We start from the raw sequence: 14,785 nt of genomic DNA, 5'->3' as shown, positions 1-14,785 counted from the left end.
GCTAAATGAAACAAGCAGTGATGACAGCACAGTGGTAAAAAACACTGACCAGGCATGCAGTCAGGAATACATATCCATACTTGAAGCAGAAAAAGCTATCAAAAGCCTGAAATGTGGAAAAGTAGCAGGAGTAGATTATATTCGACCAGAAATGCTGAAGTATGGAGATATAATAGTCGTACAGTGGCTGCACTGCATAGTTCAGAATGCCTGGACAGAGTGACGAATTCCAGATGATTGGAGTAGAGCTCTCATAGTACCCATATATAAAAAGGGAAATAAAACTGAATGTGAGAATTGCAGAGTAATTTCCCTACTGAGCATTCCTAGTAAGATTTATGCTAGTATACTTGAGAAATGGCTGAGAAGAATTGTGGAAGAAAAGCTTGGTAAAGACAAGCTGGATTCAGGCCAAATAGAGGCTGTCAGGATCAGATCTTCACTTTACGACAAATAGTCGAGAAATCATGGGAATATAACAAAGATCTGTATTTAAGTTTTGTCGACCTGGAAAAGGCATATGACAAGGTGCCAAGAGAGAAGCTATTCAATATGCTACAGTTATATGGTGTCAATGGGGCATTATATCAAGCAATACTTAGTCTTTAGTTGAGTTGTAAATAAGCAGTTAGGATTCAAAAGAGTACAGGAAGATGGTTTACTGTTAAATCTGGTGTGAGACAAGGATGTACATTATCCCCTCTGTTACTCATTATCTATATGGATCACATTATGAAGGAAAGTGGTATTAAACATGATATCAAAATTGTAGATGTTAATGTCAGCTCTTTGCTTTATGCAGACGATGTTATACTTCTAAATAAATCTGCTACAAGTCTGCAAGATTCCCTGACTAAATTGAATAACTCTTGTAATAGATATGGTATGAAGGTCAGCAATAAAAAGACAAAGACAATGAAAATAGGCAGAAATATCAACTGCACTATGAATGGAGAACCTATAAAACAAGTAAAACATTTCAGCTACTTAGGCACAAATTTTACTGAAGATGGTAAATTAAATATGGAAATAGACAACAGAATCAACAAAGCTGGTATGGTATGAAATCAATTGAATAAATTCATATGGAATAAGAGAGAAATTAGTCAGAACACTAAATTAGCTGTATACAAGACAGTGTTCAAACCAGTTTTAACTTATGGATCTGAGAGCTGGGTCAGAAGTAAACCACTTGACCAAAGACTAGAGATCACAGATATGAAAGTCCTGAGAAAGATTAGAGGCGTGAACAGATGGCATCAATGGCAATATCATATTAAAAACGAGGATATTAGGAAAGAACTTTACATTGTCAGCATCCAGGAATGCGTTAGCAGAGCTAATCTCAGGTGGGATGGTCACTTAAACAGAATGGGCAATGAAAGATTAGCAAAACAAGTGTTCTCTGTCAGGTTGACAGGAAAACGACCCAGAGGAAGACCAAGATATAGATGGATTGATATGGTACAAAGTGCCTTAGACAATAGAAATATAAGATCTGATAATGTTGGAGTCATGACAAGTAACAAACTGATTTGGAAGAAAATTGCAGATAGGGAGTTAGTAATGATGTAAATTTTTCATGTAGTACTATCACATCCTGTACACCCCTTGAGGGTACATGGCATGAATTTGATGATGAATATAAAAAGAAACTTAGTTATATTTGTCAGAGCTTATAAGAAAATAACCTTCAGCATCAGAGTGGCTTTGGTGTGCACTATTTAAAAGATACAAGCTTTGCCAAAAAGCCAGCATGTTTGTCTTTTATTAGTGCTTAAATTAGGTTTCACTTGCTTGACAATGCTTTCAAACTGTTTGGTCAGTTCGAAAGTTAAACTCATCATAAGTGAACTCAGTAGATGCATAGTCATATTGGTGCTATATATTAGTAATTTGATTATGCACCTACCAAGAGTTAATTTAAGATTAATTTAACTTTGATATAGGAATGCTGAGGAACTGAACAAAAGGTTTTGAACAATGTTGGTTTCTGATGAGAACAAACAGTTCAAAACAGCTGTCAGGTGTATGAAATCTAATTTAAGCACTAATACTTCTAGAAAGACTTATACATTGGTTACACATGATTATTAATTAACTGAAGGAATTAATAATGTACACTAAAATATAAATTAAATTAAACTTTAATATATATTTCCAATATTTTGGCAAAGTCACATTGCCATCTTCAAAGGAACTTAAAATAATTTTTGAAAATTATGGAGACATCTACTGTGTTTGAATAAAAACTTTAGTTTAACATAACTAAAATTTATATTCGACGTTTCGACCTTTATGTCAAGGTCATCTTCTGGAACATACAACTATACACAGAAAACAAGCTACACTACAATCAAACTGGTTTGTTAAAGATACTGACCAACCGCTACAATACAATTGTTGGCCAGACCTCTGGTGAAAAAAAAAAAAAATATATATATATATATATATATATATATATATATATATATATATATATATATATATATATATATATATATATATGTGTGTGTGTGTACATACATAGCTAGAGTCCTATTGTTAGTGTTATCCGTTGGTTGTAGAAATACATTGGGCGCAATAACAAGTATCTATCTATATACATATATTAACATCATGATTATACTTGTACATTCCAGCCAGTTGGTATGGAATGGTTTCTAATACTAGCTGAAGAATGGTTAGCATCCTGACTTATGCTGGATCTTATATATTAGGTAGGCTGAATCTGTGCCATTCAGATCCTTGGAATTTTCATGCCATCTTTGTTGTTGATATTTGGATGGTTTATCAGGATTTCGCAGGCTTCCTTAAATTTCCTTTCATACCAGGATTTTGTGTGGTGTAAAGAGTAGGTGCTTTTCCAGTTGATTTGGTGTAAGGTGTTGAGCGCATGGTTTGAGAGGCCTGCTTCACCATAATGGTTATATTTAATGTGTCTAATATGTTCTTTCTTGCGTACGGGGGATTGTCCATCCTGTTTCACCAATGTACGTTAAGTTACAGGTGCACTGGATGCAATAGGCTCCTCTAAAACCATATTCAACTCCTCTAAGGATCCTCTCCTCTCAGGAGAGGATCTTTAGAGGAGTTGAATAATTAATACTATAACAAAAATAGTATTAATAAAATACTCCATAAAACAACAACAAAAATGAATCTAGATTACAATTAAACCATAGCCATCCCATACATTAAAGGGTTATCAGAAAAAATCAACAGAATCCTACAACATTATAACCTCAATGCCACCTTTAAACCACCCACTAAACTTAAAACCATATTCAACTCCTCTAAGGATCCTCTCCTCTCAGGAGAGGATCTTTAGAGGAGTTGAATATGGAGGAGTTGAAGTATTTAGAGCAGTTGAAGGATCCTCTCCTCTCAGGAGAGGATCTTTAGAGGAGTTGAATATGGTTTTAAGTTTAGTGGGTGGTTTAAAGGTGGCATTGAGGTTATAATGTTGTAGGATTCTGTTGATTTTTTCTGATAACCCTTTAATGTATGGGATGGCTATGGTTTAATTGTAATCTAGATTCATTTTTGTTGTTGTTTTATGGAGTATTTTATTAATACTATTTTTGTTATAGCCATTATTTATGAATGTGTCGCTGATGATTTTTAGTTCTTGTTTCAGGGCTTGTTGGTTAGAGCAAATTGTTGTAGCTCTGTTTTTAAGAGTGTTAATGACTCCATATTTTTGTGATGGGTGGTGGTATGAATCAGCATGTATGTATTGGCCAGTGTGTGTCGGTTTTCTGTAGAACATGAAGGATAGACTGCCTGAAGGAAGACATGTGACTAGTGTGTCTAGGAACGGGAGTGAATTTTGATTTTGATGGTAAATTGTATGCATTCGTGTTGTTTGTTCAGGTGGCTAAGGAATGTGTTTAGCATTTGTCGCCCGTGCGGCCAGATTGCGAACACGCCGTCAACGTATCTAAGCCAGACTGTCGGTCTTAGTGTAGCAGAATCAAGAGCCCTTTGCTCAAAGTTTCCATGTAGAAGTTAGCGATTGGGGATGGGGGGGGGGGGAATAGTGGTGATCCCATGGCTGTACCTTCTTTTTGTAGGTAAAATTTGTTTTGCCACGCGAAGTAACCGGACTGTAGTACGTGGGCAAAGAGGGCCATAATGTTGGGCAGAAATTTGATCTGTAGTAGGAGAATTGTGTCGTTGATGGGGACATTAGTGAAAAGGGCAGAAACGTCAAAACTGACTAATAAGTAGTCTTTGTTGAGTGTTATGTTTTTAATTTTGTTTATAAAGTGTTGTGTGTTTTTTTTTATGTAGGAGGGGGAATGATCTACCAACTCCTTGAGTGTTGCTGCTAATTTCTTGGCTAAGTGGTAATTGGGACTGTCTATTCCTTCCACGAATGGTCGAAGGGGCACATTTTGTTTGGTATTTTCGGGACCCCATATATTCTGGGGGGAGGGGGGAAGCGTAGTGGGGTTTGAGTTTTTTTAACTTTGTCTGGTGGCCACGAAGTAACGGACTTCAGTAGTTTCTCTGTTTTATCCTTTTTGTTGGGTTATAATTTACCAGCTTATATGTGTTGTTATTGGCTACTAGTTGATTCATCTGAAGTACGTATGTTGACCTGTCAAGGACAACAGTGGCATTGCCTTTATCCGATTTTGTTATTATTATGTTTTGTTTGGCTTTTAATGACTTAATTGGTGCTAGTTCTGCTTTTGTGAGATTGTTCTGTATGGTTTTCTTAGTGTTCAGGACATTACTAGTTTCTAATCGTATTTTATCAGCTATATTGTTAGGTAGGGACCTGATGCCTCTTTCTATGTGGTAGATAAAATCCAATTTGTTTACCTTTATAGGTGCTATTGTGCTATTGCCCTTTATTCAGTAGCATAAGTTCGCCATTGTTCAGGGTGTGGCTTGATAGGTTGATCACATGGTTCTTGCTTGCCAGTCGTTGGTCGCTCCTTGTCTCCCTTGTTTGTTTGTTGTTTGTTATTGGTGTTTATCGGGGAGGAGGTCTTCTGATTGGATGGGTCCCTGTGATTGGCTGCCATATTTTGCCGTTATTTCAAACTGTGGAATTTGGCCTTGAGTTTTTCTTTATTCTTTTCCAGGGTATATTTGGCCGAATTGTCAGTAATTCTTTCAAGTACTTGTAGAATGTCTGGATTAATATAGTTCGATAGTTCAGATTGCAATTTTGAAACCAGATTTTGTGTCGTTGCTAGGTTTTGGCAGGCTATTTGGATCTGTTCTCTGAGCATTGCTTTTTCTGTGCGGTCATAAATACGGAGTGCTTTAGCGGACGTAAATTTCTTTTTCAGCCTGATGCAGATAGGAATAAGGTTATTGTCTCTGCATCACTTTAAAAAGGCCAGCTGATTGATCAAGAGGGAAATACGAATCTTTAACTTACCATACCAATTGCAGCACTCGAGGGTATCATTTCCATGGATGATCTGAATCCTTTCTTTTAAGCTTACATGGTGATCCAAATGCATTTTTGAAAATTATGGAGACAACTACCATGTTTGAATAAAAACTTTAGTTTAATATAACTACATTCAACATTTATGTCAAGGTCATCGTCTGGAGCATACAGCTATACACAGAAAACAAGCTACACTACAATTAAACTGGTTTGTTAAAGATACTGACCAACCGCTACAACAATTGTTGGCCTGACCTCTGGTGAAAAAAATAAATAAAAATTATACATCAATGCTGGAGTCCTATTGTTAGTGTTAAAACCATATTCAACTCCTCTAAGGATCCTCTCCTCTCATTAGCACATCCTGGAGTCTATTCCATCCGATGTACCTGTAACTTACCGTAGATTGGTGAAACAGGACGGACAATCCCCATATGCAAGAAAGAACACATTAGACACATTAAATATAACCATTATGGTGAAGCAGGCCTCTCAGACCACACGCTCAACACCTTACACCAAATCAACTGGAAAAGGCACCCGCTCTTTACACCACACAAAAACTTGGTATGAAAGGAAATTTAAAGAAGCGTGCAAAATCCTGATAAACCACCCAAATATCAACAACAAAGATGGCATGAAAATTCCAAGGATCTGGATGGCACACATTCAGCCTGCCTAATATATAAGATCCAGCATAAGTCAGGATGCTAACCATTCTTCAGCTAGTATTAGAAACCATTCCATACCAACTGACTGGAATGTACAAGTATAATCATGATGTTAATATATGTATATAGATAGATACTTGTTATTGCGCCCAGTGTATTTCTACAACCAACAGATAACACTAACAATAGAACTCTAGCTTTGATGTATATATATATTTTTTTTTTCCACCAGAGGTCAGGCCAACAATTGTTGTAGTGGTTGGGTCAGTATCTTTAACAAACCAGTTTAACTGTAGTGTAGCTTGTTTTCTGTGTATAGTTGTATGCTCCAGAAGATGACCTTGACATAAAGGTCAAAACGCCGAACGTAGATTTTAGTTATATTAAACTAAAGTTTTTATTCAAACACAGTAGATGTCTCCATAATTTTCAAAAATGCATTCGGATCACCATGTAAGCTTAAAAGAAAGAACTTAAAATAAAGACACATGCACGAAGTCACTACACACAGTAAATGAGGACGAAGTGAGGAAGCTATTGTTTCTCCTAAAAGTCCTGATGGTGCCCCCTAAGGGGCTATGTAGGTATTCTTGGCCATTGGGCTGAAGGTCTCCTGGTGTACATCTCCCAAATTTGGGATAGTCTCATGCAACCAAATTTGTTGAGGTTTGGCATGTTTCTTTGGACTGAGGCTGATTCCATGAAAAGTCTTTCAAATTTGAACTTGCTACAGCATATTATTGTGGCTTTCTTCCACCATATTCTGTGGCGTGTATCCAGAGCATGGTCTGTATGACCAGAGTGGGTATACTGGTGAAAACAGATGTAGTCCTTGTGTTCTGAAATTCTGTTATTCGCTGTCCTGCCTGTTTAGCCAAAGTAGGACAGCTTACAGCTGCAAAGGACCTGGTATACACCAGGTAGGTCTAGAGGAAGTGTCTGGTCTTTAGTGGCCTGTCCAAAGGAATGGATGAATTGAAGAAGAAAAGAATTAAAAAATTAGTTTATTATAATTAACAGAAGTGCTATTTACTCAGTTTAACTGATTTACTCGACAATGAATAGATAATGAGAGATACAAAATAAACATTCAAAAGACAAATATGAAGATTTCAAGGAAAGGAAATGATGGGATGGAAATCATTTTGAACAGACAAAGAATAGAGAATGTAAAAAAGTTTTGAATACCATGGTAGTTGGATAACAGATGACAATAAATGTAATTATGAAATTAAGAACAGAATTAAAAAAGCAAAAGCAGCATTTTTTCAGATATACTATATATTAAGAAAGAGAAATCAAAACAAATCCTCAAGACAATGATCTGGAACGTGGGGAAAAAGGGATGCGAGTCCTGGACAATTAATAAGGAGATGAGTTATTGATTGAATGTGTTTGAAATGTGGTGCTTGAGAAAAATGGATCGTATCAGTGGACGAAAGAGTGAACAATGAAGAGGTTCTTAAAAGATTCAAGATGAAAAGAGACTATATGGCTAGTATTCAAAGAAGAAAAATAGCATTTGCAGAACATTTGATGAGGGGATTCTTCTGAAGAGTTCCCCAGAATCGTATTGCAGGGGATGGTGGAAGGTGAGGAAGACTCTGACTGCAATGGAAAGAAAACATCCAAGATTGGACAGGCAAGAGTCTTACAGAAGCAAGAGATTGAGGTATGGAAGCAGACTGTTCATTAGCTGCAACTCTTTTAACAGAGGAGACCACAGGATTAGATTAGAACTGATTTACTCTACAATGAATAGGTCATGGGTTCAAATCTAATATACTCAACCAATATTTGTGAATGCCTTTAGGCGATAGGTAAATTTCAATGACCAGTGTGAGACAATCATTCTTACTATAGGTCTGAAGTGGTTTGACAAATTCTATGCTTGGTCTCTAGAATAGGATTTTCCAGATTAGGTAATCCTTAGACCATCTACAACACCAACATACTATAAATTTATAACCTCTCACAGATGACATTACCTGAAAACATTATAGCAACTTAGGATTAGAATTTATTTCTATCACTGTTGTTATGGATAAACAATTCAGATTCATATTAAGGAAGATGTGAGAGTTTTTCCAAAGGATCTTTGCAATATGCAGTGTCAATGTTATAGTGAGCTAAACTAAATATGTACAATTCCTTATAAAGGATATAACTTTTATTGTTCACTGGTTCTATTCTCAATGTCACAACCAGTTTGCCCAAAATATGAGAGGGAACAATTATAAAGGGAACTGCACATTGGATAAACTGGTACCAGTTCTTGATAGTAGGGGGAAAAAAAGTATCTTATGAAATACAAAGGTTAAGGCAATCTAAAACATCAAAATGATAGCTATCCACTCTGAAATGCCTGAAATATATAGAAATTGAATCTTTCTCTAAAAGATCACATAAGAGGAATGCCTGTAACCATCGATAACTCCTTGAAAGTTAGAAGGTTGCATCCATTTTGATTCAACAAAATGGATGCAATCTTCTAACTTTCAAGGATTTGTCAATAAAAAGTTCCAGATGTAAAGCCATATCAGAAAAATAAATTTTATATGTAGTGCCTTTATGATTCTGTTAAGGATTATGAGGTAAGTTCGGTAGCAGACTGGAAGTATCTAATTATAGGCCAGTTTGTGTGTCATCAGTAGTTAGTGAGATCTTGGAGAAGGGTAGATGAGGGTAATGTTATCTGTGAGAGTCAACATGGATTTGTGAAGGGGCATTCTTGTATTAGCAATATTCTAGCCTTTTATCATAAAGTTACAAGAGCATTAGATGAGGGAAAGGCATATACTGCCATTTTCTTAGACTTGGCGAAGGCATTTGACAGGGTGCCACATGATAAGCTGATATTTAAGTTGCAGCACACGAGTCTGGATGTCAGATTGGTCGACTGGATTCAGGATTGGCTGTCCAATAGGTATCAGAGAGTTGTGTATGGTGGGGCAGTTTTAAGGAAGCAGAGGGTTACAAGTGGGGTCATACAGGGTGGTGGGACCCCACTGGTAAAACCCAGTATGGTTTTACCAGTGGGGTAAAACCATACTTTTAAAGTATTGTTTAACAATAACCCAGTATAGTTAAACAATACTGGGACCTATATTGTTTAACCTTTATATCAATCAATGACATTGTCAGTGGATTGCAAGGGGATATTCAGTTGTTTGTGGATGATGCGAAGCTGGGAAGGATTATTAGTGTAATAGTGCAGATGCGGCACCCCTGCAAGAGGATTTGAATAAGCTAGATAGATGGGCAAATGAAATGGGGGGGGTGTCGGTTTAATGCAGCAAAATGTAAGGTCTTGAGTTTGGGAAACATCGATGGGACACTGCATACTCTATGGGAGGAGTTATACTGGAGGAAGTAGAGGAGACAAGAGATCTGGGGTTGATGATTGATAGAAACCTGAAATTTAGGGGACATATTGCAAAGGTGGTGAAGGTAACACTGAGGATTGCTGCAATGATGAGAAGGACGTTGACCTGCAGAGATAAAACAGTTATCATTCCGTTTTATAAGACCCTGATCAGACCATACTTGGACTATTGTTCTCAGATTTGATCCCCAGGATTTGAAGGGGATAAATTGGCTGTGGAAAGGGTACAAAGGCAGATAACAAAGATGGTTTCAGGACAGTACAATGATAGTTATGAGGATCGGGTGAGGGAACGTGGACTGAAGAGTTTGGTGGATAGAAGGAGGAGAGGTGATATGATTGAGACTTTTAGACTGTTGAGAGGTGGTTACAGGGTTGATACTGGGGAGTTCTTTCACTTGGTTGAACACCGGGAGGGAGTGATGACAAGAGGTCATCCCTGGAGGTTACGAAAGGAAACCGAGTAAGAGGGTGCGGAGTGGTTTCTATGCATGGAGGATGGTTGAGCCATGGATTGCATTGCCTGATGGAGTGGTGAGAGCGAGAACGGTCAATGAGTTTAAGGAGTGGTATGATAGACTTTGTGTTTCTTAGGAAGGACCTCCCACGGTGAGTCTTTTGACTGCATGGAGGCCTGAATAATAATAATAATAATAAAAATAATAAGTTCTGTTGTACATATTTGCCAGTCAAGATTGGTTTAGGGTATAGAGAACTGACAAGAAAGCCTAAAAAAGGTGGATATCAAACAAGCATTCAACTTTCTGTTGGATGGATTGACGTTTCTTTGTTGTTGTTTTTTGCTATATGGTGACTACTATGACCACTTTAATGTTCCATCCTGCAAGCTTTATTCCTAAAATAAAGCTTGCTGTACTAATAATGTATGAGATGAGTGTGACCTATGTGGAGTTCCATTTCCATTTTCCAACTTCCATTTTACAAAACCTGTGCAGACTGACAAAATTTAATTTCAATCTTAACATGGCAGAGGCTGTTCTCTCTGTGCAATCATGTTTGCCATTGTGAGACTAATTTTTTTTGTTTCATAATTAGCTTAATATAAGTCAATTATAGTTATCTTATAAATTTCTTATCTTAGAGCAAACCAACACACAGCTGAAATGTCTGTAGCTCCATTTCCCTTGATCCTAACATGCTTGGTATCCAATACAGGTTAACGTACACATGAAGCCTCCTTATATCTAACAGAAGGAATTGGGATCAAGAAAAATACTGGATGTTTTTAGCATATTAGACTTAGAATACATCATGGGGGGGGGGATGAGGACAAAAGGAATTTCACTATGTGTTTTAAAGGAACATGCTGGTGAAATGACCATGCCATTAGCCCAGCTGTTTAATGAAGTCTTTCAATGGGACAGGTTCCTGGAGAGTGGAAGGAGGTAAGATAGTGCCATTGCATAAAACTGGTAGTAGAATGGAGGTATATAAACTATATGCCAGTTTGTATTCTTCTGCAACTGTTAAGATTTTGGAGAAACTGGTAAGAACATGTATATGTTACCGCTAAAGTGCGAAAACCATTAATGTGCACATTACCTAGCTAATCTGCAGATTAACTGATTTGCTCCGTTAACGTGCGGAATCAAGAGTTTTCCACATTTTACCTAGGTAATGTGCACATTAACGGCTTCCGTATCGTTAAAGTTCAAAAGTTTGTTTCTCTCGTTTCCCTTCCCTACTCCTTCCCCCCTCTCCCTCCACTTTTAGTTTGGTTTTTTAATAAGTAAACATAATTTTATCATATGTTTTTTTTTCTTAATTGTAATAATATTTTAAACCGTTTGATTCCTTGTATTATATTAATTGATTGATGACTGATTCTATCAACTAATTTGTTGATTGTATTAACTTGATTCTTTAGATATCAAAAAATAAATAAATAACATTATCTTAATTTAAACATACAGAAACATTGCTGTTGTTCCAGCAAAGATCTTATTTTCACTTTAACGAGTGCCTAGTAGGTAATGTGCAGATTACCTAGGTAATTTGAGAAATGAAACAATTTTCCGCACATTAACGGATCACCGTAGTTAATCTGCACAATACCTAGATAATCCGCAGAATAACTGATTTCTGCACTTTAGCGGTAACATATACAGATTTGGACAGATGAGAGCAATATTTATATAATTCAATAAGGATTTGTTAAGGAATGCTGATGTTTTATCTAGTTACCTTTTACAACAGGGCAACAAAAAGCAGTGGATGAGAGTAAGGCATACATGGATTCTGCAAATTTTTGAATTACAACTCCATGGGAATCAAGAAAATAATAAAATAATTATTATTATTATTATTATTAAACAAGACCTTATGGAGTCAAAGACTCATCTAGGAGGTCCTTTTATCTCACACACATCTCATCATACCGGGTCTTAAACACATTCAAACTCCTTGCAGACACCACACTCTCAGGCAAGGCATTCCAATCATTCACAACTCTGCACGAAAAAAACCTGCCTCTCACTCCCCTCCTCACACCCTCTTTATACAGTTTCCAGGGATGACCTCTGGTTCTCCCCTGATCTCCCACTATTCGCTGTAGAACTTCTCCACCATTGATCCTATAGCAACCCCTTACCAACTTGTAGGTCTCTATCATATCTCCCCTCTTCCTTCTCTCCACTAATCTCTGCAAATTACATCTTTTCAATCTTTCCTCATACTCAACATTCCAGAGGTCAGAAACTACCTTAGTCAGTTGCCTTTGGACCCTTTCCAACATCTCTTCATCCTTCTGAAAACCAGGTGACCAAATCTGGGCACAATAGTCCATGTGTGGCCTAATCAAAGCCTTATACAATGGAACAAGAATCTCCCTACTTCTACAAGTCAGTGTCCTCCTCATCATTCCCAGAAGTCTTTGTGTTGTCTTCACAATTTTGGCGATGTGACCCCTAAATTTTAGATCCTTATCCACTATCACTCCCAGATCTCTTATTTCCTCTACTTCCAACAATATATTCCTACCAAGCATAAATTCTGCATCCCATCTTTGTTTTCCAAATTTTAAAACCTTACATTTTGCAACATTGAACTCACATCCCCATTTGCTTGCCCAATCACTCAATTTATTCAAGTCTTCTTGCAAGGCCACAACATCTTCACTACTCTTTATGGTTCGTCCCAACTTTGCATCATCTGCAAACAACTGAATATCTCCGTTCAAATCTTCACCTATATCATTAATATATAAGTCAAACAGTAATGGACCTAAAACAGATCCTGAGGCACTCCACTAGTGACTTTCCCTTTCCTGGATATCATTCCACCATACACAACTTGTTGATACCTATCAGATAGCCAGTCTCCAATCCAATGCACTAATCTAATATCCAACCCCATCTGCTCTAGTTTGACTGTCAACTTAACATGAGGCACTCTATCAAAAGCTTTTGCGAAATCCAAGTATATTACTGTGTATCCTTCTCCTCTGTCCAAGGAAGCAGTCACTTTATTGTAATAAGTAAGTAGATTACTAAAACACGACCTCCCTTTAGCAAATCCATGCTGTCCATCAAAGATTATACCATTGTTGTCAACCCAACTCTGGATTCTAGTTCTCACAAGCTTCTCGAACAACTTAACCACAACACCCGACACACAGATAGGCCTATAGTTTGATGCTTGAGTTCGATCACCTCCTTTATGAAGTGGCACAATCTTGCCCTCCTTCCACTCTTTAGGGACTTGACCAAGTGCAAGACTCGTATTAAAAAAATATGTCAAGGCAGGTGTCAACTCTCTGGCACATTCCTTCAGAATACGCGGTGATATATTATCAAGTCCCACAGCTTTATTTACATCTAGTTTACTCAACTCCCCAAACACCTCTTGCTCACTTACAGTCAGTCTCTCCTCCCCATCATCAACTGCTCTTAATCTCTCCATGAAGTCACATTCACAAGATTGAAAGATCTTTATGAACTGCTCATTAAGTATCTCCACCACACATTCTGCAACAGCTGTCTTTATACCATTTCCTCCAATCAATGTCATCCTTCCATAATCATTCTTTCTTTTGCTGGCTACATATCGAAAGAACTCCCTAGGATTCTTTTTAGCTTCATTAGCTAACTGCTGTTCATACCTCTCTTTAGCTACTCTCACCAACCAAGTCACTCTCCTTGCCTGGTCTTTGTAGAACTCATGAAATTGGTTACTTCCACTTCTCTTATGCTGCCTCCACAATGCCCTTTTTCTCTGTATTGCATGCTTAATCTCTTTATTCATCCATCTCACACCTAACTTATTTAACCTTCTCCCCCGTGGTATACATTTAGACATTGCATCCACTAAATATTTTTTGAAAATCCCCCAAGCTGCATTGATCTCTTTTCCAGCTAACTCCTCATCCCATAATTATGGGCAACTGTGTACATCATTAAACTCAAAAGATACAATCCTCTAGTTTTCTTGCGATGACTTCATTGTGACTTGAACAGATTCTGTTATGGACCATCTCTGGCATGTGGCCACTTGGCTTGAACAGTTAGCTGACTGTTGTACATTCATACCTTGGATTAAAGTTAAACCTTATGCTACTGAAGATAGAGTTTCTAATTCCTATCAATAAATAATACTTTATTTACGTATTTCCATACTAAGATTTAATAATAAATTTCCAGCAGATACTAAATATCATCTAGGTTAATATATACATATAAAATATACAAACTTGTGCTGTGCAAATGTTACTTGTAGCCTTATCTCGCCTGATATGTTGTTCTCTGGTCTGAAGGGCCAAGCGATAAGCACGATTCCCAGATAAATCCCTAAAAAACATACAGAAACATGAAATATATTATTTAAAACAAAAGCACAAAATTACGGCTTTTCATCTAAATTTCAGAAAATTACTAACATTTTACAAAGTGTATTTTTAGAAAGTTTCATATTCAATTTGTTAATTTCATCTACAGCTTTAAACACCTGTCAAAAGTTGTCACTTTGGAATGTAAAATTTAGATGTTTAAGGATGTAAACTGTCCTTATTATTAACTAAAATATCTAGTTTCCACCAGGAAGTAAGCACCAAAATAAACATTTGTGAACAATACAAAATTTAGCCTAATATTAATTTAGAATAAAATTAATACATCATGCTATAATATTCAAATTGTTAATTTCATTTACAGCTTTAAACACCTCACAAAAATTGTCACTTTAGAATGTAAAATGTAGATGCTTAAGGATGTAAACTGTCCTTAAACAACTAAATTGTCCCATATTATTAACTAAAATATCTAGTTTCCACCTAAAATATAATATCTTATAAGCACC

General features: G+C 36.8%; 1 protein-coding gene across 1 annotated transcript in view; it reads right to left on the bottom strand.

Moving 5' to 3' along the window:
• The window catches only part of LOC150095455 (glycine dehydrogenase (decarboxylating), mitochondrial), a 649,342-nt gene that overhangs the window by 404,133 nt on the left and 230,424 nt on the right, over nt 1-14,785 (bottom strand). Inside the window, exon 8 of the mRNA XM_090410555.1 lies at nt 14,181-14,277. Within this exon, the coding sequence (XP_090266681.1) occupies nt 14,181-14,277 (97 nt within the window). The remainder of the gene's footprint in view (nt 1-14,180; nt 14,278-14,785) is intronic.

Source organism: Typopeltis vanoorti, chromosome 20 (assembly GCF_054136105.1).
Source record: "Typopeltis vanoorti isolate ZY-2024b chromosome 20, IOZ_Tvanoo_1.0, whole genome shotgun sequence".
Lineage (NCBI taxonomy): Eukaryota > Metazoa > Arthropoda > Arachnida > Uropygi > Thelyphonidae > Typopeltis > Typopeltis vanoorti.
Note: the sequence above shows the minus strand (reverse complement) of the source record. Positions and strands in the feature narration are given on the sequence as shown.